The following is a 24,484-nucleotide window of genomic DNA, read 5'->3' on the forward strand; positions in this document are numbered from 1 at the left end:
GGTTACAAGGTGATCGGGTAGGGGGGCTCACAGTCTTCATCCCCATTTGACGGGTGAGGGAACTGAGGCCCAGATAAATAATAATAATCATAATAATAATAATAATGGCATTTATTAAGCGCTTACTTTGTGCAAAGCACTGTTCTAAGCGCTGGGGAGGTTACAAGGTGATCAGGTAGGGGGGCTCACAGTCTTCATCCCCACTTGACGGGTGAGGGAACTGAGGCCCAGAGAAATAATGATAATAAGGATGGCATTTATTAAGCGCTTACTATGGGCAAAGCACCGTTCTAAGTGCTGGGGAGGTTACAAGGTGATCAGGTAAGGGAGCTCACAGTCTTCATCCCCATTTGACAGATGAGGTAACAGGCCCACAGAAGTAATAATAATAATGGCATTTATTAAGCGCTTACTATGGGCAAAGCACTGTTCTAAGAGCTGGGGAGGTTACAAGGTGATCAGGTAGGGGGGCTCACAGTCTTCATCCCCATTTGACAGGTGAGGGAACTGAGGCCCAGAGAAATAATAATAATAATGGCATTTATTAAGCGCTTACTGTGTCCAAATCACTGTTCTAAGCGCTGGGGAGGTTACAAGGTGATCAGGTTGTTGTCGTTACAACAACCTGTTGTAACAAGGTTGTTGTTGTTACAAGGGGGGGCTCACAGTCTTCATCCCCATTTTACAGATGAGGGAACTGAGGCCCAGAGAAATAATAATAATAATGGCATTTATTAAGCGCTTACTATGGGCAAAGCACTGTTCTAAGCACTGGGGAGGTTACAAGGTGATCAGGTTGTCCCAAAGGGGCACTCACAGTCTTCATCTCCATTTTACACATGAGGGAACTGAGGCCCAGAGAAATAATAATAATAATGGCATTTATTAAGCGCTTACTATGGGCAAAGCACTGTTCTAAGCGCTGGGGAGGTTACAAGGTGATCAGGTTGTCCCACGTGGGGCTCACAGTCTTCATCCCCATTTTACAGATGAGAGAACTGAGACCCAGAAAAGTTAAGTGACTTGCCCAAAGTCACACAGCTGCCCGAATTGTTGCCGACTTGTACTTTCCAAGCACCTAGTACAGTGCTTTGCCCACAGTAATTGCTCAATAAATACAATTGAAATTGTGCTTCCCTGAGCCCCATTTAAAACGGGGACTGTGCCCAACCCGATTTGCTTATACCCACCCCAGTGCTTAGTACAGTGCCTAGCACACAGTAAGCACTTCACAAATACCACAATTATTATTATTATTTGGGTCCGTAACCCTTAAGCACTTTTATTTTCGCCCCACCCCCGTCAGCACCAATGTTAATGTACACATCCAACTATAATCGAACAGTGGTATTTATTGAACACTTACTGTGTGCAAAGCACTGTATTAAGCGCTCAGGAAAGTACCATACAACCGAGTTGGTACACACGATCCCCACCCAAAATGAGTTTAGAACTACAGAGGGAGATATATATTATAATAAATTATAATTATATAATTATAATAATGGAAATAATGGAATATAAGGACGGCTACATTAGTGTCCTGAGGCTGGGGTGAGTTTCAAAGAGCTTAGACGTTTCACAGGCCAAGTGCACAATTGAACCAGAAAGGAGGGTGGTTAGGGGAAATAAATCTGTAGTTTATTATTATTATTATTAATAGTAATAACAATAATAATTATGGTATTTAAGTGCTTACTATGTGCCAGGCACTGTGCTAAACGCCGGGGTACATACAAGCAAATCGGGTTGGACGCAGTCCTTGTCCTATAGGGACCTCACGGTCTTATTCCCCATTTTACAGATGAGGTAACAGAGGCGCAGAGAAGTGAAGTGACACAGCAGACAAGTGGAGGAGCATTCATTCATTCAGTCGTATTTATTGAGCGCTTACTGTGTGCAGAGCACTGGACTAAGCGCTTGGGAAGTACAAGTTGGAGGGATTAGAACTCAGGTCCTTCTGACTCCGAGGCCTGAGCTCTATCCACTAGGCAACTCTGCTTTTTTAATCAATCAATCAATCGTATTTATTGAGCGCTTACTGTGTACAGAGCACTGGACTAAGTGCTTGGGAAGTACAAGTTGGAGGGATTAGAACTCAGGTCCTTCTGACTCCAAGGCCGGAGCTCTATCCACTAGGCAACTCTGCTTTTTTAAATCAATCAATCAATCGTATTTATTGAGCGCTTACTATGTGGAGAGCACTGTACTAAGCACTTGGGAAGTACAAGTTGGAGGGATTAGAACTCCGGTCCTTCTGACTCCGAGGCCGGAGCTCTATCCACTAGGCAACTCTGCTTTTTTTAATCAATCAATCAATCGTATTTATTGAGCGCTTACTGTGTGCAGAGCACTGGACTAAGCGCTTGGGAAGTACAAGTTGGAGGGATTAGAACTCAGGTCCCTCTGACTCCGAGGCCAGAGCTCTATCCACTAGGCAACTCTGCTTTTTTTAATCAATCGATCAATCGTATTTATTGAGCGCTTACTGTGTGCAGAGCACTGGACTAAGCGCTTGGGAAGTACAAGTTGGAGGGATTAGAACTCCGGTCCTTCTGACTCCGAGGCCGGAGCTCTATCCACTAGGCAACTCTGCTTTTTTTAATCAATCAATCAATCGTATTTATTGAGCGCTTACTGTGTGCAGAGCGCTGTACTAAGCGCTTGGGAAGTACAAGTTGGAGGGATTAGAACTCAGGTCCTTCTGACTCCGAGGCCTGAGCTCTATCCACTAGGCAACTCTGCTTTTTTTAATCAATCAATCAATCGTATTTATTGAGCGCTTACTGTGTGCAGAGCACTGTACTAAGCGCTTGGGAAGTACAAGTTGGAGGGATTAGAACTCAGGTCCTTCTGACTCCGAGGCCTGAGCTCTATCCACTAGGCAACACTGCTTTTTTAAATCAATCAATCATTCATTCAATTGTATTTATTGAGCGCTTACTGTGTGCAGAGCAGTGGACTAAGCACCTGGGAAGTACAAGTTGGAGGGATTAGAACTCAGGTCCTTCTGACTCCGAGGCCTGAGCTCTATCCACAAGGCAACTCTGCTTTTTTTAATCAATCAATCAATCGTATTTATTGAGTGCTTACTGTGTACAGAGCACTGGACTAAGCGCTTGGGAAGTACAAGTTGGAGGGATTAGAACTCAGGTCCTTCTGACTCCGAGGCCTGAGCTCTATCCACTAGGCAACTCTGCTTTTTTTAATCAATCGATCAATCATATTTATTGAGTGCTTACTGTGTGCAGAGCACTGTACTAAGCGCTTGGGAAGTACAAGTTGGAGGGATTAGGTCCTTCTGACTCTGAGGCCTGAGCTCTATCCACTAGGCAACTCTGCTTTTTTTAATCAATCAATCAATCGTATTTATTGAGCGCTTACTGTGTGCAGAGCACTGTACTAAGCGCTTGGGAAGTACAAGTTGGCAACATATAGAGACAATTCCTACCCAACAGTGGGCTCACAGTCTAAAAATGCCTGTCTCCCCTCTAGAGTGTAAACTCCTTGTGCTCAGGGATCATGTCAACCTACTCTAGTTTACTCTCCCAAGCACTTCGTACAGTGCTCTGCCCGTAGTAAGCACTCAATAAATAGTCCAGTGCTCTGCACACAGTAAGCGCTCAATAAATACGATCGAATGAATGAATAAATACCATTGATTGACTGACTGGGGAGAAAGAGGGCCCTGCCAGACCCTGTAGCGGCAATAATGGAGTTCACCTCTTCCAAGAAGCATTTTTTTTGTGGTACTTGTGAAGCGCTTACTATGTGTCAAACGCTGTTCTAAGCCTTGGGGTAGGTACAAGTTAATTAGGTTGGACACAGTCCTTGTTCCACATGGGGTTCAAGGGGTAAGAAGGAGGGAGAACAGGTATTGAATCCTCATTTTACAATTAAGGAAACTGAGGAAGGCACAGAGAAGTTAAGCAGCGTGGCTCAGTGGAAAGAGCCCGGGCTTTGGAGTCAGCGGTCATGGGTTCAAATCCCGGCTCCGCCAATTGTCAGCTGGGTGACTTTGGGCAAGTCGCTTCACTTCTCCGTGCCTCTGTTCCCTCATCTGTAAAATGGGGGTGAAGACTGTGAGCCCCATGTGGGACAACCTGATCACCTTGTATCATCATCATCATCATCATCAATCGTATTTATTGAGCGCTTACTGTGTGCAGAGCACTGTACTAAGCACTTGGGAAGTCCAAGTTGGCAACATCTAGAGACAGTCCCTACCCAACAGTGGGCTCACAGTCTAAAAGGGGGAGACAGAGAACAAAACCAAACATACTAACAAAATAAAATAAATAGCATAGATATGTACAAGTAAAATAAATAAATAGAGTAATAAATATGTACAAACATGTATGCATATATACAGGTGCTGTGGGGAAGGGAAGGAGGTAAGATGGGGGGATGGAGAGGGGGACGAGGGGGAGAGGAAGGAAGGGGCTCAGTCTCCAGTGCTGAGAACAGTGCTTTGCACATAGTAAGCGCTTAACAAATACCATCATCATTATTATTATTATTAAGCAATTTGCCCAAGGTCACACAGCAAACAAATGGGGGAGTCAGGATTAGAACCCAGGTCCTTGGACTCCAGGCCCACGTTCTTTCCACTAGGCCCCGCTGCCTTTCCCGACCCCTCCCCTTCCTGCTTATTCATTCATTCAATAAATCGCATGTATTGAGCGCTTACTGTGTGCAGAGCACTGTACTGAGCGCTTGGGAAGTGCAAGTTGGCAACATATAGAGACAGTCCCTACCCAACAGCAGGCTCACAGTCTAGAAGGGGGAGACAGACGACAAAACAAAACATTCATTAATTCATTCAATCGTATTTATTGAGCGCTTACTGTGTGCAGAGCACTGTACTAAGCGCTTGGGAAGTACAAGTTGGCAGCATATAGAGACGGTCCCTAACATGTGGACAGGTGTCAAGTCATCATCATCAATCGTATTTATTGAGCGCTTACTGTGTGCAGAGCACTGTACTAAGCGTTGGGAAGTACAAATTGGCAACATAAAGTCATCAGAATAAATAGAAGTAAAGCTAGATGCACATCATGCCAGCTTATCAGCCATTTTAGGGTCCATGTGTATATCGGGCTTTTAAAGATTTCCCTTTTGATTTTATCACTTGCAACTTTGTCTTATAATCTAATGAATTTTTGGCAGTTACAGACCGTGAGAGCAATCACCCCACCCTAGAGAAGACCCTGGGGAATGTAAAGAGGATTGACAAGTGATAACCAGAACCATAAAACATAAATATTACTCTATTTATTGATTGATTTTACTTGTACGTATTTATTCTATTTATTTTATTCTGTTAATATGTTTTGTTTTGTTCCCTGTCTCCCCCTTCTAGACTGTGAGCCCACTGTTGGGTAGGGACCGTCTCTACATGTTGCCAACTTGGACTTCCCGAGCGCTTTGAAGCAGCGTGGCTCAGTGGAAAGAGTGCGGGCTTGGGAGTCAGAGGTCATGGGTTCGAATCCCACCTCCCCCACATGTCTGCCGTGTGACCTTGGGCAAGTCACTTCACTTCTCTGTGCCTCAGTTCCCTCATCTGTAAAATGGGGATTAAGACTGTGAGCCCCACATGGGACAACCTCATCTCCTTGTGTTCCCACCAGCACTTAGAACAGTGCTTTGCACATAGTAAGTGCTTAACGAATACCAACATTATTATTATTATTATTAATACAGCACTCTGCACACAGTAAGCGCTCAATAAATACGATTGAATGAATGAATGGAAGATTCAGTTCCTGTCCAGGCTCTTCCCCACTTCCCTCTCTTAACTAACATTCCCATATATTCCCACACATACCCCCCCCCGTCTCGTCCCCCGTCTCCCCCCGGCAACCAACATAATTTAGGATCTCACCGCTTGCCAGGGAGAAATCTTCCCTGAAGATTCCTAGCGATGGAAAGATTTAAGATTACTGATATTTTAAAAACGTGAATCTGTTTCTTCCTCTGGTCATGGGAAAAGAATTTACGGAATGAGGAAGTGACATCTGAAACATCCTGGGAGTATTTTCTCAGTTAATCCCATTTCCCCGCTGTCATTGTTCACTGCGACCCACTGGGAAATTTACAGCAATAGGGACAATATTTGTTAAACTCCCGCGGTGAGTGGAGTTCTGTGTTAAACATTCTGGAGAATTACAAAAAAAGAAGACAGTGGAAGCAGCCTTCAAGGATTTTAAATCTAGTGGAGAAAAAGAAGACAAGCCTGAATATATTTCTTAAATTAAATAAAAAATACAAATATCAAGTGAGAAGCAGCGTGGCTTAGTGGAAAGAGCCCAGGCTTGGGAGTCGGAGATCATGGATTCTAATCCTGGCTCCGCCACTTGTCAGCTGCGTGACTTTGGGCAAGTCACTTCACTTCTCTGGGCCTCAGTTCCCTCATCTGTAAAATGGGGATGAAGACTGTGAGCCCCACATAGGACAACTGTGAGCCCCTTTTAGACTGTGAGCCCACTGTTGGTTAGGGACTGTCTCTATATGTTGCCAACTTGTACTTCCCAAGCGCTTAGTACAGTGCTCTGCACACAGTAAGTGCTCAATAAATACGATTGATTGACAACCTGATCACCTTGTATACCCCCCACGCTTAGAACAGTCACACATAGTAAGCGCTTAACAAATGCCATCATTATTATTATAAAATGTATGCGACAAGGTATATTAGCAACAAGAAATAAATATTATTAGGATTTCCAAAGCTACATATTAAGTGCTGAGTGGCTACAGTGAACTGGGGCCTGAGGTTGGGGAAGGGGTTATCTGGGAAGATTTCTGGAAAATGTGGGTTTTTAGAAGTGCTTTGAAGGGGAAGAGAAATCTGGATTGGAGAAGCAGGGGAGGGAGGCTATTCCACGAGGACAGTAGACTGGAAGCCCCTTGAAGGCAGAGTTTGTATTTGCTAACTCCAGTGTCCTCTCTCAAGTACTTAGTACAATGCTCTGTACCCAGTAGTCATCCAATAAATACTACTGATAGAGATCAGTGATCCTGTCCATTAATTTTATTATACTCTCCCATGGGCTCAGTACTTTAATCGGCACACAGTGGACATTGAGTGGATAGTACTGATTGATTGGTTTTACTTGGGTGGAGTGAATGCTACGGGGGCAGAGTTAATAAAAAAGGGGTAGGGTAAGGAGGATTCAAGTGGAGGCAAGAGCCTCGAAGCCTGTGGTCAGGAATTTTAATTTGCTTGGAGTGGAAACAGAAAGCCCTGTTTTGAAAAGGGGAATGACATCAGACTGACCTGTGCGACCTTGGGTTAAGTGATTTGCCTCTCTATGCCTCATCTGTAAAATGGGGATTCAACATCTGGTCTCCCTCCTACTTATTATTGTATCATACTCTCCCAAGCACTTAGTACAGTGCCCTGCACACACTAAGTGCTCAACAATAGCCCCATGTGGGACAAGCACTGGGTCCAACCCGATTAACTCGTATCTCCGCCAATGCTTAGACGAGTGCTTGGCCCATAGTAAGGGCTTAACAAGTGGCACAGCTATTATCACTAGTTATTATTGACCCTTAAAAAGCAATTTGGATTGTGGTGGGTAAACCAGGCTGGATCATGCAGAGATTGGAGGCAGGAAGGTGCACGAGAGGCACTTGCGGTAATTTGTGCATGAGATTATTAGGACTCTGGGGCGGTGGCTGAGGGGCAGACAGGAATGGGCAAAGCCATGAAATGACAATGACTCTCGCCCACTTCAAAGCTTAATTGAAGGCACATCTCCTCCAAGAGGCCTTCTCTAAGCCCTCCTCTCCTCTTCTACTCCCTTCTGTATCGCCAACTTGCTCCCTTTATTCATCTCCCTCCAAGCCCCACAGTACTTATGTACCTATCTGTCATTTATTAATGTATATTAACGCCTGCCTCCCCCTCTAGACTGTGAGCTTACTGTGGGCAGGGAATGTGTCTGTTTATTGTTGCATTGGATTCTCCCAAGTGCTTAGTACAGCATTCTGCACAAAGTAAGAGCTCAATAAATACCACTTTTGACTGACTGGCTGGCTCCGGGCAAGACCTGGCAGGAGTTGGTGATGAATGGCTGGAAAGGAGTGAATGTCAAAGCAGTCAAAGATGTCTGACAGGGAAGTTATCAGCAAGGGGGGAACGGCAGGCAGAAGAAGGCTGCCACATCAAATCTCTAAACATGCCATCTTGGTGGATTCTCTGGGCAGTTGGTTTCTTCAGATAGGTCGCTCACAGGTGCCCTAACAAGTCAATCTGTCGGTCAATCGTATTTATTGAGCACTTACTGTGTGCAGGGCACTGTACTAGGCGCTTGGGAGAGTACAATACAATAATAAACAGACCCGTTCCCTGCCCACCAATAAGCTTACATTCTCAAAGTCCTTCCTTCCAGCCAGGCATAAGGTTATACTGTACTCCTAAGAGCTTAGTACAGTGTTCTGCACAAGGGAAGCACAAAACAAATACAACTGATGGATTGACTGCATTTGTAACCAAGGGTTTCTGAGGCTCCTCCTAAAGAAGATCAAGGTTTCAAGATGGGACTCAGAGGTGGGCGTGAGCTGTGTTCTTTTCCTGTCTGAAAAAGCAGCTAAATTTATATCTTTCCCTAGCCCCCAGGCCCGTGGTCATCCTGGAATTAGCCCCATTTCCCAGATGGAGAGACTGAGGCTCAAAGAGCCACCACAACATGACTTGAGGGCCAGCAGGAATCAGGACGAACAAGGAAGTCCAGTAGCACTTATGTACATACCCTACCTACCCTGTTACCTAAGCACTAATATACATATCCCTTTTTCCTTCTTGCTTCTATCTGGTATGAATTTTGGGGCCTGTGTCCCCCGACTAGATTGTTTGCTCTTTTGAGGGCTTGATAACGGTGGTATTTGTTACACACTTACCCTGTGACAAGCATTATTTTAAGCAGTGCACTGGGGTAGATACAGAATATACAGCTCAGGCATAGTCCCTATACCACAAGGGGTTTACATTTTAGGAAGGAGAACAGGTATCTATCTAATCCCCATTTTACAGATGAGAGAACTGAGCCACAAAGAAGCTAAGTGACCTGCCTGAGGTCATACAGACGGCTGGTGGCAAAACCAGGATTAGAACCCGGGTCTTCCTAGACCCGGGGTCTTTCCGTGAAGCCGCGCTGCTTCTGCAGAATAAGGCAGTTAAAAGTAGGGTAATAATAATAATAATAATGATGATGGCATTTGTTAAGCACTTACTATGTGTGAAGCACTGTTCTAAGCACTGGGGTGGATACAAGGTGATCAGGTGGTCCCACGTGGGACTCACAATCTTTATACCCATTTTACAGGTGAGGTAGCTGAGGCACAGAGAAGTTAAGTGACTTGCTCAGTCACACAGCTGATAAGCGGCAGAGCCGGGATCAGAACCCATCGCCTCTGATTCCCAAGGCCGCGCTCTTTCCACTGAGCCACGCTGCTTCCTTTAGGTCTCCCCCAGGATCCTTTGGAATTAAAAAAATTGGGCTGATGGAATATTATTTCTTCATGATGTGTAAGAACATAAAGACGCAGTTTGGTCACTTCTCTCTCTGTTGGTCTCCAGCTGCTGATTCTAGGAACGAGAAATACGATTGATTGATTGATTGAGAAGGCCCTGCAGTTACAGAAAGGAAAGCCTTGTTCTTTTCTATCCCCCTTCCCTCTAGGAAACTGCCACTCATGTCCTGGCCCCAGGGGAGGGTCCCTCTAGTAGTAGTAGCAGTAAAAGTAGTAATTAGTGGTAGTAGTAATGGCATTTATTGAACACCTTCTGAGTGCAATGCACTGTACTAAGTGCTTGGGGAGGTACAACAGAGTACAAGACATGTTGCCTGCCCTCAAGGAGCTTCCACTCTAATGGAAGGGCTTAACTTCCCACCCAGGGCTCAGTGGGAAGTTGAGACGGTTCTGATTCCTTCAACCTCCACAGTACAAGCTCCTGTTTGTGGTGGTGTAAGGAAAGGGCTTTTTTGAGCCTACAGGGATGTAGTTTCTAAAACAGTTGAAAACCCTCTTTCAGGGCAAAGACCTAAAGAGGCACTGTGGGAGGGAGAGAGCCTGTGTGACCCCAGAAATCACCCAGTCGGGGGGCCCAGGGCTCTGATATTTTTTGAGGCCCCTCTAGGCCTAGCGCCAGGCCTGGATTCTCACCCTCCGGGCCTCTGCTGACCCAGGTATTTATTGGACTTCAGCTGCTTGTCGTGCAACATGTATTAAATTGCGCTCAAGCTACTCTTTACCCATCCCACAAGAACAGCCTGGGGAGGAAAATGACCCTTGGCCCTGGGATCCAATACAGTGACATTTTTATGGTGCCCTTCCCAGGTGCAACCTGATTGAGTGGGAACTGAGTGGAGATGGGGCAGGAGAGCCACAGCGTGAGATCCCCAAGCTTTTTTGCTACCAAAAATGCTCCCAAAACTTCTGGCTTCTAGAGGGGCCTGACCTGGTTATGGGACCGAGAACTGGGGTGGAGGGTAAAGGGACATCAAGCTCCCCCAACATCAGGCCCTCATGAGCCAGGAGTAGGGCAAGGTGGGTGGCTTCTCGAGGGCTAGGTGTGGGGGAGTTTGTCTACTGCCAGTTGCCTTTTGTTCACACTGCCCTTTCCGCCGGGAAACTCCATTCCTGTAAATCCCTCAGGAGGATGGGAAACTGTAGCCTAGAAGCAAATACCTGCCCAGGGTAAACCAAGAACCAGCGTCGACAAGAATTCTAGGCCCACAGTCTAGGACCACCAGCCTGTGAACCCTCAGCACGATTTAACAATGGTGACGGTGCCTGGGAGGGTCCGCGATGCTAACAGGAGCACGACCCCTGACCCCGGCTCTCTTCCAATGCATCCCCTCAATATTCCGACTCCCTGCCCCTCGCATCCCCTCTCCCTTCTCCCTCGGGTCCTGGAAGCCCTCTCGGAGAGGGATCTGGGACTGCCGTTCTCCGCTCTGGGAGCGCTTTGGCTTGGGATGGGATTTCAGGGGCTTAAAGATGCTTGAGAAGCTGCCTGGGACACCGAAGACCTCCTTAGACCAGCTGTGCCTGAAACTCTCCGTGTCTCTGCCTGATAAGACCACCTCTGCCTCTGGGGACATGGGGAAATTGGGTGCCCGGGGCCTCCCCGTCGCCCATCAGGCGATTCCAGCTGCTCTCTTCTACCAGGACTTTTACGGGCCCCTCCTCCAGAGCCGGGCCGGCCCCGACCCCAAGGCAACCCCCCGGAGGATGGCCGCTTCCTCTCCCAACGCTCAGAGGCACGACGCTCAGCCGCCTCTCCCTCAGGACGGCGGTCCCACGTGAGCTGTAGCCTTATTGCTTCCGGGCGCTCCCAGGCGCCTCACCCGCTCAATCAGCTGCGAGATGCTCCGGTCGGGGTAGGGCGGGCCGTTCCGCAAGTTCTCTATCAGGCAGCGCTTCACCTCCAAGGCGGCCTCGCTGTAGGCCAGACTCACCGGGGCCATGGGAGGCGTGCCGTGCCACAGCCCGGGAATATGCCAGGTGTGCCCCCTTGTTGGAAGGAAGGCCGCCTGGCCAGGAGTCTGCCCCAGTCTTCGCTTCTCCAACCCAGCCGCGGCCACGCTCCACTGCCCCAAGGGGCCCGCCCCCTCCGCCGGGTCCCGGGGGGCGGCGGACAGGCTCCCGGGGCCCTGGTGCAGCAGCAGTTGGCAGCTCGGCCTGTGCCCCAACCTCTCCATCTGCAGAAAGGCCCGCGGCACGGCGGGTGGGACGTCCGCGGCGTCCGTCACGCTGACCAGGACGACGTGGCTCAACCCCACCGCCAGCGTGGCCCGGGCCAGGTCCCGCTCGTCCACGTCCCCCTCCTCCCCGCCCTCCGGAGCCGCCCGGCCCCGGCCCGCCAGGCCCTCCGAGTCTATGGCCAGGAGGAAATCCCAGCCCAGGTCCTGGCTGAAGGGCTCCGCCACTTCGACGAGCTGCACCACGTCTCCCCGGGTGCGGCAGCCGCCCGTGGCAAACTGCAGCCCGAACATGGTGTTGAGGAGGGTGGATTTTCCCACGCCCTGGGCTCCCAGCGCGGACAGCACTAGCAGGCGGCACCTCCCCCGCAGCCGGGCCTGGAGGGCCGTCAGGACCCCCGCCACCCACCTCAAGGGGAGGCCGCCGGCGTCCCCATCTGCCAGCCCCAGCGGAAACCCGGCCAGCAGCAGCTCGGCGGCTAGCCGTGGGAAGTGGGCAGATGGCCCCCGGGCCCCCGGCACCTTCCCTGTCTTCCCCGGGCCACTTTCGGCCTCATAAAGCCGCCCCATCTCTCTGAGGAGGGACCCCGCCCCCAAGGAAGAGGCTCCCCGGGGCTGGCCCAGTGCCTCCAGCCCATCGGGGTTAGGCCTGGAGGGCGGAGAAGCTGCCGCTCGCAGTTCAATCAGATGTCCCGGCGTCGGGCGGCCCGGTCCGTAATTCAGCCATTTCAGAAAATAACCCCTACCCCTCGGGGAGGGGTCCGCCAGCCCCTTGAGAAACCCCTGCAGGTCTCCCAGTCGCCCCCTCGGGTCCCGCTGCGTCCGGTCGGCCGCCGGCCCTCGGCCCAGCTGGGACTTCTGCCCCTCGGGGGGGTCTTCCGTGGGCCCTCGCGGGCCGTCCGGCCCCAGCCCCTTGCCCACCCCCAGCCTCCGGGGACCTCCGGGAAGCTCCGGCGATTCCCTGGGGAGCGTCCCTTGGCCTCCGCTTCCCCCGGTAGCTCTTTCAGCCAGCTCTCGGGCCCTCTGACACTCCTCTCCGTCCTCGTCCACGCACATCCCCAGCTGGCGGGCGGCGCGGGCCATGTCTTCCAAGGATGCCCGCCGGGCGCCCGGGGCCCCCACGACGCCCTTGACGACGGACCGCAGCCTCCGCACGAAGCCCGCACGGTCGGTGCCGCTGACCTTCACCAGGACGTGGGAGTAGTCGATCTTCAGCTCGGACATCAGTCTGCCCAGGAAGCGCAGGTTGGCGTGGCGCCGTCCCCGGTAGGGGCTGAGGATGAAGTAGCAGTTAGGGGGAGACTCCTTCAGCGAGCTCAGCAGCTCGTACTCCCGCGCCCCAACGTTGTCCGTCAGTATGAACACGGCCGAGGAGACCTCGGTCAGGAGCCGGAACTGTGGCCAGTGGCTTCCGACGTCCCCCCGGAGGTTGGTAACCGCGAGGGGCTCCGGGAAAATGTCCTGGGGCCCCTTCCCGCTGGGAAGGTACCAGGAGATCTCCACCAGCCCTTCCGAGATATCCCGGGAGATTCCCCCCGAGGCCATGTCCCGGTGGACGAAGGTGTCATGGGGCGGCTGCCCGGGCCCGAGGACGGCGTTGAGGATCTGGGACTTGGAGTGGCGGCTGACTTCCATCCGCACGAAGGAGATGGTCGGCATCCTGGCCAGGACCACGCTCTCTTCCCCGCAGCCCCCGGCTTCCCTTCCAGTGGGAGGGCCCCACGCCTTCGTCACGTCCCTCATGGCCCACAGCAAGAAGGTGGGCTTGCCACCTTCTGCGTCTGGAACCACCAGTGGCAGGGCAAACTGGCACAGGGCCATCTTTAGTAGGATCTCCTGCTGCAGGAGACTGTCCGAGCAGAGCAGCATGATGCACAGGAGATCCAGGGGGCTCAACGGGACCTCGGGGACGGCCAGCTCCGTGAACGAGTAAATGTCATCATCGCCCGCCAGGCCCTCCTCTTCCCCGGCGGCGGGCGGGCCCCCGCTGGCGCCAGCTCCCAGAGGGGACCCGGGCATCACGGTGGTGTCCCTGGCCGACCCGTCCAGAGCCAGCAGCCTCCGCAGGAAGCTCCAGGGCAGGTCTTTGGGTCCCTGGGGAGCCCAGCTCTTGATGCTGTCGGAGCTGATCCGGCGGACGTCCTGCAGGCCGAGCTTCCGGTCCCGCCGGGACTCCAGGCCCAGGAGTGACAGGAGGCTCTGGAACCTGTGGCTGGCCTCTGTGGGGGGCAGAGAAGCCGTGAGCACAAACCTGCTTAGCAGAGAACAACCCGGCCTCTGTCTCTTCCCTTTGCGGTCAGGAAACGTGTGCCGGGATCCTGCGGTATCTCCCAAGTGACAGAGATAAAAAAAGCAGCATGGCCTAGTGGAAAGAGCACAGGCCTGAGAGTCAGAGGATCTGGGTTCTAATCCCAGCTCTGCAACTTGTCTGTTGCGTGAAGTCGGGCCAGTCACTTCACTTCTCTGTGCCTTACCTCGACTGTAAAATGGGGTTAAGGTTGTGAGCCCTACGCACCTTGTACCTCCCCAGCGCTTAGAACAGTGCTTTGCACATAGTAAGCGCTTAATAAATGCCATCATCATCATCATCTTTACGTAGGACAGGGGCAGTGTCCAACCTGATTATCTTGCATCTACTTCAGCCTTTGGTACAGTGCCTGGCACTTAGTAAGTGCTTAACAAATACTATTAAAAATAAGAACGCTTTGTAGAGTACAGGACCTGGGAGTTGGCGGACCGGAGGTCTAATCCCGACGCCACCACTTGCCTGCTATGTGATCTTAGGCAAGTCATTTCACCTCTCTGAGCCTCAGTTTCCTCATCTGGAATATGGGGACTCAATACCTGTTCTCTCTCCATCTGTTCTCCCAGCCAGTGTTGAACCAGCAGCTTAGTTCAGCGCACGGCACACAGCAAATACCACTATTATTATTTTACCGTCATCATCACTATTCCTGAAGGTCGTACCTGAGAGAAGGTCTGACTCCTTTGGCTCTCTGGTCTCCTGCAGCTGATCCGTCCCATCTGTGGAGGAAGCAGAGGGCAAGCGAGTTCTCAGGTCTAATGAAACGACGGGTTCTCGGGACGGTCTGAGTTTCTCCTCCTGGCGGAGCTGACGCTACAAGTCACTTCACCTCTCCGAGCCTCAGTTTCCTCATCCGGAAAATGGGGACTCAATATCTGCCTCCCAATCTGCGTCCAACCTGATGATCTTGTTACCTACCCCGGCAGATGAATTCAGCCCTCAGCACATAGCAAGCACTTAATACCACGGCTATTTTTGTCATTATTATGATTATCATTAAAGATTGTACCTGAGAGGAGGTCCGACTCCTTTGGCTCTCTAGACCCCTGAAGAAGGCGACCCAGCCCATCTGCGGAGGAAGCAGGGGGAAGGGAGTGAATTCTGCGTGACAACTAAATGACAGGTCCTCGGGACAGCTTGAGGCTCTTCTCCCGGTGGAGCTGACGCTACAGGTCACGGCTAAATGCGTCCCCGAGGCCGCCGGCCCTTCCTCTCAAGTGGATGGATCTGTTTTCTTGGTTCTGAGAAGTTCTAATCCAGGAACGGACACGCTGAGCAACGGCAGTGAAACCAGAGACCAGCACAACCTTGGCACAAAGTACCCTATTACTTAAGCACCAGCTCAGGTACAGCCCTCCTTCTTCTTTCCCTTCCCCACAGCACCTGTATATATGTATATATGGTTGTACATATTTATTACTCTATTTATTTATTTATTTTACTTGTACATTTCTATCCTACTTATTTTATTTTGTTGGTATGTTTGGTTCTGTTCTCTGTCTCCCCCTTTTAGACTGTGAGCCCACTGTTGGGTAGGGACTGTCTCTATGTGATGCCAATTTGTACTTCCCAAGCGCTTAGTACAGTGCTCTGCACACAGTAAGCGCTCAATAAATACGATTGATTGATTGATTGATTCTTTCTTCCTCCAATCTGTAATAGGTTTTCTTGTCTGTCTTCCCCGCTAGGCTGTAAGCAACTTGAGGGTAAGGATATCGTCATCTTCTTCTGTTATACTCTCCTAAGTGCTTAGTACACTCAGAAGGCACTCAGTAAATACCATGATTCGCTTGACTGGTTGAGGAGGCGCCCCAGACTAAAATGCAACAGAAATCAGTGTTCTGAATCTGCTTCTAACTATGGGGGAGAGAAACTTATTTTTAGGTGAAGACGGAAAATATCGTGAAACAAGAGCCTCCGAGACTTCCTCCCTGGATGAATAGATCTCAGCCCCCACCCATTTTTCTTTTATATGTATATGTGTACATATATATGTGTTTGTTCGTATTTATTACTCTATTTATTTATTTATTTTACTTGTACATATCTATTCTATTTATTGTATTTTGTTAATATGTTTTGTTTCGTTCTCTGTCTCCCCTTCCATCAATCAATCAATCGCATTTATTGAGTGCTTACTGTGTGCACAGCACTGTACTAAGCGCTTGGGAAGCACAAGTTGGCAACATATACAGACAGTCCCTACCCAACAGTGGGCTCACAGTCTAAAAGGGGGAGACCGAGAACAAAACCAAACATACTAACAAAATAAAATAAATAGAATAGACATGTACAAGTAAAATAAATAATAGAGTAATAAATATGTACAAACATATTGAGCCCACTGTTGGGTAGGGACTGTCTCTATATGTTGCCAACTTGGACTTCCCAAGCGCTTAGTACAGTGCTCTGCACACAGTAAGCGCTCAATAAATACGACTGATTGATTGATTTTAGGTATTTATTAAGCACTTACTATGTGTCAGGCACTGAACTGGGCACTGGGTAGATACAAGATAATCAGGTTGGACAAAGTCCCTATCCCATTTAGGGCTCCCAGTCTTAATGCCCATTTTTAAGTGTACTAAGTGTACTAAGTGCAGAGCACTTAGTACAGGGCTCTGCACACAGTAAGCGCTCAATAAATACGACTGATGTTGATGATTTTACAGATGAGGTAACAGATGAGGCACATTTGCCCAAGGCCGCACAGCAGACAACGTTGAATGGCTTCTCCTCCCCATTTGGCCAGGGGAAAGAATTCCTCAGAAAGGGGAAAAGATAACATCAGCCTTGCAAACGGCAATCAGCCCATTACATTTTTTTTTCCATCTGCCCTTCTCCTAGGGAGTGATGATGGTAATGATAACTGCGATATCTGTTAAGCACTTACTATCTGCCTTGGCTTCACTTTATTATTAAATTCTGAGGTCGACACAAGATAATCAGATTGGATCTAGTCCCTGTCCTACACAGGCTCGCAGTCGTAAGTATGCATACAAACGGAGGAGCAGGTTCAAAAACCAATAAAAGAACTTTGGAATGCAGCAGGTGGAATTCCCTACCACGAGACATTATGCAAGTGGAGAATATCAGCAGGTTTTAGAAGAGTTTGGATAAATTCATGGGTGAGAATTAGGATGCAATAAGGCTCAGGAAAGGTTCACACTGGCTCGTGGACGAGGGTCCACGATGGGTTATTACAGGAAAAAATTTGAAATGCTAGAGTGTGAGTTCTTTGTGAGCAGGGCACATGTCTTCTAACTTGTATTTTCTCAAACTTTTAGGACAGGGCTCTGCACTCCGCAGAGTGCACACAATAGATTGATGGTCTTGAGCGTGAGTCTGGGAGTCGAGCCATCACTCGATGATATTTATTGAGCTCTTACTGTGTGCAGAGCACTGTACTAAGAGTTTCAGTCAAGAGACCTGGGGTTTAATTAGGGGTCTGGGTGGGCTTTGTTCTCACCCAAGCCCCAAACCCCCTGGCATAAGGGAAAGGAAGGAGATCAGGGAGCGAGAGCGCTCAATAAATACGACTGATGATGATGATGAGAGACGGGCCCAGTGGTGGGTGGGGAAGGGGTGTTCGGGGGGACGAAGCCCCTCTCAGGTTCATCAGCTCTACCTGCATTTTCCTCTGCTGCCCGCGCCGCCTCAGAGGTCTCGTCTGCTGGGGCCGAGGGTCTGAAACAGTATGAGAAAGAAGATGACATCAGGGTTGGGAGGGCAGATTCCCAGCCTGGGGCCGGGTCACTTGTCGCTCCAGAGGATGAGACCTCTCCCAAGCGCTTAGTACAGTTCTCGGCCCATAGTAAGTGCTCAAAACCCACCACTGATGAGGAGGCAGGCGTGGGCGGGGCGGGCCGAACGGAGGCGCGGCGCCATCGACCGGGACCATCTGTAGGCCGATGTTGCAAGCCCTTGTCCCCGGGGGTACGCTGAGGGTGCTGAGGTGGCTAATGGGGTGGCGTGGATCAGGGCCACGGTTGGGGGTCAGTTAGGGAAGACATCACGGAGGAGGTGAGTTTATTCCGCAGGGCGCAGAGGGAAGGAGGGAGGAACGTGGTTGGCAGATCTGATGGTGGGGGGCGGGGGGGGGTCCAGGAAGAGGAAGAGGGTGAACAGTGACTTTGAGATGAGAGTCACAAATGAGGAACAATTAGATGATGCACTGGGGAGAAGCACAGAGAAGGAGCCGGGCCAGAGCGGGAGAAGGGAGCCGTGACTAAGCGGGGGGAACGGTTGGTGAAGAGCCTGGAAGCCGATGGCTTTTGGAGGGAAGGGGATTAGGGCAGTGGGTACCTTGTGGTGTGGACCTCCCTTTCCCTCCCCGTGGCACAGAAGAGCCAGGGTGGTTATAAAGAATGAGCCCAGGAAAGGGGCTGCCCTCTCCCCCACCCCCTTCAGAACCCTGGGCCTTATTTCCTAGACAAACGGTCAGTGGGATGGGTGTCTAGTGAGACCTCTGACCTCCTCCCCAGGCCCAATTGCCTCCTCTCCCAGGCACGACTCTGGACAGGATTCATTCATTCATTCAACCATATTTATTGAGTGCTTACTGTGTGCAGAGCACTGTACTAAGCACTTGGGAAGTCCAAGTTGGCAACATATAGAGACGGTCCCTACCCAACAGTGGGCTCACGGTCTAGAAGGGGGAGACAGAGAACAAAACCAAACATATTAACAAAATAAAATAAATAGAATAAATATGTACAAGTAAAATAAATAGAGTAATAAATATGTACAAACATATATACAGGTACTGTGGGGAAGGGAAGGAGGTAAGATGGGGGGATGGAGAGGAGGAGGAGGGGGCTGAGTGTGGGAAGGCCTCCTGGAGGAGGTGAGCTCTCAGTAGGGCCTTGAAGGGAGGCAGAGAGCTAGCTTGGCGGATGGGCAGAGGGAGGGCATTCCCGGCCAGGGGGATGACGTGGGCCGGGGGTCGACGGCGGGACAGGCAAGAACGAGGCACGGTGAGGAGCTGGGGTAAGCATTCCCCGTTGGGGGGTCACAGGGTCCCGCTGACTGTCCACACTTACACAAGGCTCCTTCTCCACAGGGAGTTCCAGGCCCAAAGGAGGGAAGGGATCGGTTCAAGGTCACACGGTAAAGTGCCCACGAGAGGCCATCAGCGCCCCGACCCATGGTCAGTAATCAGTCTCAGCTCCCGGTTAAAGGGGTCGTGCCTGGAACTGGCAATCTGGATCTGCCTGAGGGGACCCTCGGCAGGAGACCTCAATCCTCAGGGCATCGCTCAGTAGGGGACACCCCCACCCCATCCCACCTCCTCGGGCACCAGAAGCCTCCCACTATTTGCCCTATTTTGATCCTGGAACTGACTTTCCCGCCACCAACCTGGGCCCCCCCAAAGCCCAGGCTGTAGCAAGACAGCCAGCATGCCCCCCACCCCCTGAGACCAACCAGCTGGCAAGGTGCCCGGGTATGTAGCGGGGAGAAGGCAGAGAGTCCCCGGAGCAGTCTCTTCGCCCAGCCACGACCGGCTCCCCAGCAGGAAAACAGTTAAAATCACCGGCCGTCTTCCAGTTGTGGACTCAGAAATCTCCGCCGGGATTAAATCCCCCTCAACAGCTACCACAAACCAGAGCCTTCCCCCGAGCATTCCCGACCCTCAGCAGGCCGCCGGGCCTCTCCAGGCCTCCCCATCCAGGCCCCGACCCCAGGGGAGCCGAAACGGGCGATCGGGGAGGAGAAAGGACGGGACTCACCCGGGAGGAGACTCCATCGAGGCAAGGCTCTGGCCCGGGCTGCTCTGATTTCCTCCTGGACGAGAGGGTGAGTCACTCTGTCTCTGAAAGGAAAACCATTGGGTGGAGTTTGACCCCCAAGATAACTAGGGATTGCTCAACGGGCATTACTCCAGGAAGGCTGGCTGCCACGAGCCGGCTGGGCAGCGGCACGGGGCCTTCTCTGCCTTGCTCCCAGGGTACTTGGCCTGGCCTTGCCTCTCTCACGGCTACAGCTCAGATGACTGTCATCCTCTTCAGCTCCGCAAGGCCCTAGGGTGCCCTCCTCCTAACCCAAAACCCACAAGAGTGACGTTACCGGACCCCTCCCTATTGCTGTCCCTGGGGGGACCAAGAGCAGACCCCAAAGTCCAGCGGGACTGACAGCGGGGGGCCGGTGCAGGGTGAGGGGGCGGAGAGGAGAATCGGCACTCTCAGCATCTTTAGGGAGCAGCCGTCAATCGGGCGTAGTGATGGGCCAATCGAGACATTCCTACCCCTGTCACACGGCAGAACTTGGGTGCAGGAAAGGCTCCTGAGCACCCTACATGCCTAATATAAGGGATGCAACCGTCTGGGGAACTTTGAATATTCAACTGCACATTCAATTATTTAGTCTGATTTTTCATCCCAGCGTATTCATTCTACTCCCGATCTGGTCCTTATTTTGTCTTTATCCTCACTGGTGTTCCTGCGTCCAGTCACTCCCCCTTCAATACAGGCTCCTCAATATTGCTTGAGTCATCTTCCGCTAGACCGTCATCTCCTTGAGGGCAGGGATGGGGCCTACCAACTCTACTGTATTGTCTTCTCCCAAGAGCTCAGTACAGCGCTCCACCCACGGCAAGAGCACAATAAGTACTATTACTCGATTGACTTTCCTGAAACCCCGCTCGGCACACACTCGAAAACTTCCAATGCTTGCCTATCTCCCACTGCGACGACAAAAACTCCCGACGGTTGACTTCAAAGCTCTCCAGCGGCTCTTCCCATTTTACGTACCGCTCTCTTCCCCTACAATTCCCCAGTTTGCACTCTCCACTCCTCTGAACTGTCTTGTCTCACCTGTCTCTGATCCCTTCCTCAAGCTGTACCCCCGGCCTAGGCCCCCCACCTTAAATCTGCCAGTCCTTAGCCTTACCCTGCCTTCAGACGCTCACCTCCTCCAATAACCCTTTAAATTTCCCTCATTCCGAGTCACGCCAAACCAACGGCTGCCTCCGTGTTATTTATAAAATGCAAATACGAGAGGCTGTGTTCACATATGATAGTATTTTTGAACCATTTACCCCCACACCCGTGACTTCCTACTGAACCAACGGTCACTATAACACAGTCTTCCCCTAACACGGGGTCCTTCAAGACCACTGCCCCTCTGTTATAAGAGAAATCTTTAGCCCCAAATCTAGGGGGACCGAACCCCCGCCTGAAATAAGCCGGCAACACCCCTTCAAACATTGCAATTCGGGACTCCTCCAATAACCACTTGGCACCACCAGCGGGTACTTCGTGACCGGAGTGAATTTTTCTAGTATCTTACCACGAGTTAAGGGAATAATAATAATAATTGTAGTATTTGTTAGGCGCTTACTATGTGCCAGGCACTGTTCTAAGCGCTGGAACGGACTCAAGCTACTCGGGTTGGGCACAGTCCCTGGCCCACATAAGGCTCACCGTCTTAATCCCCAATTTTACAGACGAGGGAACCGAGGCACAGGGAATTGAAGTGACTTACCCAATCACGCAGCTGACAAATGGCGGAGCCAGGATTAGAACCCAGGTCCTTCTGACTCGCAGGCCTGTGTTGTATCTACTAGGCCACGCTGCTTCTCCGTGAAGGCAGCAAGCATCCCACCACCAAGCTCCGGACATCTCCCTCACAATCCCAGGCCTGAGGGGAGGGAGAATCCGTGATAGCAGGCAGTATCCACACGGATGGAGGACGCGTGTCCCTGCTTGAGAAGCAGTGTTGTCTACTGGGCATGGGGGGGGCCAGGAGGACCAGGGTTCTAATTCCGCCCGACTCCTCGACTTGTAACTGAACTTCTTTATACCTCAGTTACCTTATCTATAAAAGGGGGGATTAAGACTGCGAGCCCCACGTGGGACATGGACTGTGTCCAAACTTAGTTGGTATCTACCCCGGCATTTACTACAGTGGCCGGGACCTCCTCCAGGAGGCCTTCCCAAACTGAGCCCCTTCCTTCCTCTCCCCCTCTTCCCCCTCTCCATCCCCCCCATCTTACCTCCTTCCCTTCCTCACAGCACCTGTATATATGTATCATCATCATCAATCGTATTTATTGAGTGCTTACTATGTGCAGAGCACTGTACTAAGTGCTTGGGAAGTACAAATTGGCAACATATAGAGATAGTCCCTACCCAACAGTGGGCTCACAGTCTAAATATATGTATATATATTTATATACATACGTATATATTTATATACAGTCTATATATGTATATATACACATATATACGTATATATGTTTGTACATATTTATCATTCTATTTATTTATTTATTTTATTTGTACATATCTATTCTATTTATTTTATTTTGTTAGTATGTTTGGTTTTGTTCTCTGTCTCCCCCTTTTAGACTGTGAGCCCACTGTTGGGTAGGGACTGTCTCTATATGTTGCCAACTTGGACTTCCCAAGCGCTTAGTACAGTGCTCTGCACACAGTAAGCGCTCAATAAATATGATTGATGATCAATCAAATACCATAAAAATACAAAAACAAACAAAAAACCCATTAGGTTCAGCAGCTACTGCTTCTTGCTCTCTTGGGCATTCTGAGTCATCTTCACCTTTTCATCAACCACTCCCACCAGGCTGCAGGTTTCTTAACTTTTGGTCTGAACTCTTTTTTTTTTTTTAAATGGTATTTGTTAAGCACTTTCTAGGTGCCAGGCATTGGGTAGATACAGGCTAATCAGACTGGACACAGTCCATGTCCCACGTGGGGCTCACAGTTTTACTCCCCATTTACGGATGAGGTAACTGAGGCCCAGAGAAGTGAAGTGACTTGCCCGCAGTCACACAGCAAACATGTGGCAGAGCCAGGTTGAGCATCCAGGTGATCTGGATTACCAGGGAAGCAGTGTGGCTCAATGGAAAGAGCATGGGCTCTGGAGTCAGAGGTCATGGGTTCAAATCCTGGCTCTGCCACTTGTCAGCTGTGTGACTTTGGGCAAGTCGCTTAACTTCTCTGGGCCTCAGTTACCTCATCTGTAAAATGGGGATTAAGACTGTGAGCCCCATGTGGGACAACCTGATCACCTTGTAACCACCCCAGTGCTTAGAACAGTGCTTTGCACATAGTAAGCACTTAATAAATGCCATTATTATTATTATTATTATTATTAATAATAATCTCCCAGGCCCAGGCTCTTTCTAGTAGACTACACTGCTCCTCTGGGAACCTGCTCTGGACTTCCCAAGCGCTTACTACAGTGCTCTGCACACAGTAAGCGCTCAATAAATACGATTGATTGATTGATTCCCCACAGCACCTGTATATATGTTTGTACATATTTATTTTACTTGCACATATCTATTCTATTTATTTTATTTTGTTAGTATGCTTGGTTTTGTTCTGTCTCCCCCTTTTAGATTGTGAGCCCACTGTTGGGCAGGGACTGTCTCTATATGTTGCCAACTTGTACTTCCCAAGCGCTTAGTACAGTGCTCTGCACACAGTAAGCGCTCAATAAATATGATTGACTGATTGAAGAGTAGACTTATGTTGATGACGTAGATTTATCTGCTGTCAAATTTTATTTCTCATGCTTGTGTATGGGTTTTTTCCAACCTCAGCTGCCGCAGAAACATCAACACGGCAACCCAGCGGAAGTAGGGCATCTCAATCTTTCAACTTCCAAATCTAAACCCTCATTTTGCAACCAACATTGGCAATCACCTGTTTACATGTTTTGTTTTGTTGTCTGTCTCCCCCTTCTAGACTGTGAGCCCCTTGTTGGGTCGGGATCGTCTCAATATGTTACCGACTTGTACTTCCCAAGTGCTTAGTACAGTGCTCTGCACACAGTAAGCGCTCAATAAATATGACTGAATGAATGAATCTCTGGGTAGTTTGTCTCCCCCTTTGGAGTAGATTCTTCTATTTGGCAGGGAAGCAGCGTTGCCAGGTAGACAGAGAAGCAGCGTGGCTCAGTGGAAAGAGCACGGGCTTTGGAGTCAGAGGTCAAGGGTTCAAATCCTGGCTCCGCCAATTGCCAGCTGTGTGACTTTGGGCAAGTCACTTAACTTCTCTGTGCCTCAGTTACCTCATCTGTAAAATAGGGATTAAGACTGTGAGCCCCATGTGGGACAACCTGATCACCTTGTAACTTCCCCAGCGCTTAGAACAGTGGTTTGCACATAGTAAGCACTTAATAAATGCTATCATCATCATTATTATTATTATTATAGAGCTTTGGGCCCGGGTGTCAGAAGGACCTGGGTTCTAATCCTGAACTCCGCCGGTCTACTGTTTAACCTTGGGGAACTCATTTAACTTTTCTGCGCTTCAGTTACATCACGGGTAAAATGGGAGAGCCCTACTGACAGCTCACCTCCTCCAGGAGGCCTTCCCAGACTGAGCCCCTTCCTTCCTCTCCCCCTCGTCCCCCTCTCCATCCCCCACATCTTACCGCCTTCCCTTCCCTGCAGCACCTGTATATATGTTTGTACATATTTATTACTCTATTTATT

The 24,484-nt window shown here is 50.1% G+C and overlaps 1 protein-coding gene across 2 annotated transcripts in view; it reads right to left on the reverse strand.

Moving 5' to 3' along the window:
- LOC119934289 (upregulator of cell proliferation) overlaps nucleotides 1-24,484 on the reverse strand; it is a 37,084-nt gene that overhangs the window by 6,173 nt on the left and 6,427 nt on the right. The window contains exons 2-6 of one of the 2 annotated variants that reach the window (XM_038753739.1): nucleotides 19,749-19,831; nucleotides 17,648-17,706; nucleotides 15,029-15,088; nucleotides 14,682-14,738; nucleotides 9,762-13,933 (exon numbers count right to left, since the gene is read on the reverse strand). In XM_038753739.1, coding sequence (XP_038609667.1) covers nucleotides 11,298-13,933; nucleotides 14,682-14,738; nucleotides 15,029-15,088; nucleotides 17,648-17,706; nucleotides 19,749-19,765 — 2,829 coding nt within the window. In that variant the 5' untranslated portion in view covers nucleotides 19,766-19,831 and the 3' untranslated portion in view covers nucleotides 9,762-11,297. Of the gene's footprint in view, nucleotides 13,934-14,681; nucleotides 14,739-15,028; nucleotides 15,089-17,647; nucleotides 17,707-19,748; nucleotides 19,832-24,484 lie in introns of those variants that run through there. The other variant, XM_038753740.1, reaches the window with a different exon arrangement.

The sequence above is a fragment of the Tachyglossus aculeatus genome, chromosome 11 (assembly GCF_015852505.1).
Source record: "Tachyglossus aculeatus isolate mTacAcu1 chromosome 11, mTacAcu1.pri, whole genome shotgun sequence".
Lineage (NCBI taxonomy): Eukaryota > Metazoa > Chordata > Mammalia > Monotremata > Tachyglossidae > Tachyglossus > Tachyglossus aculeatus.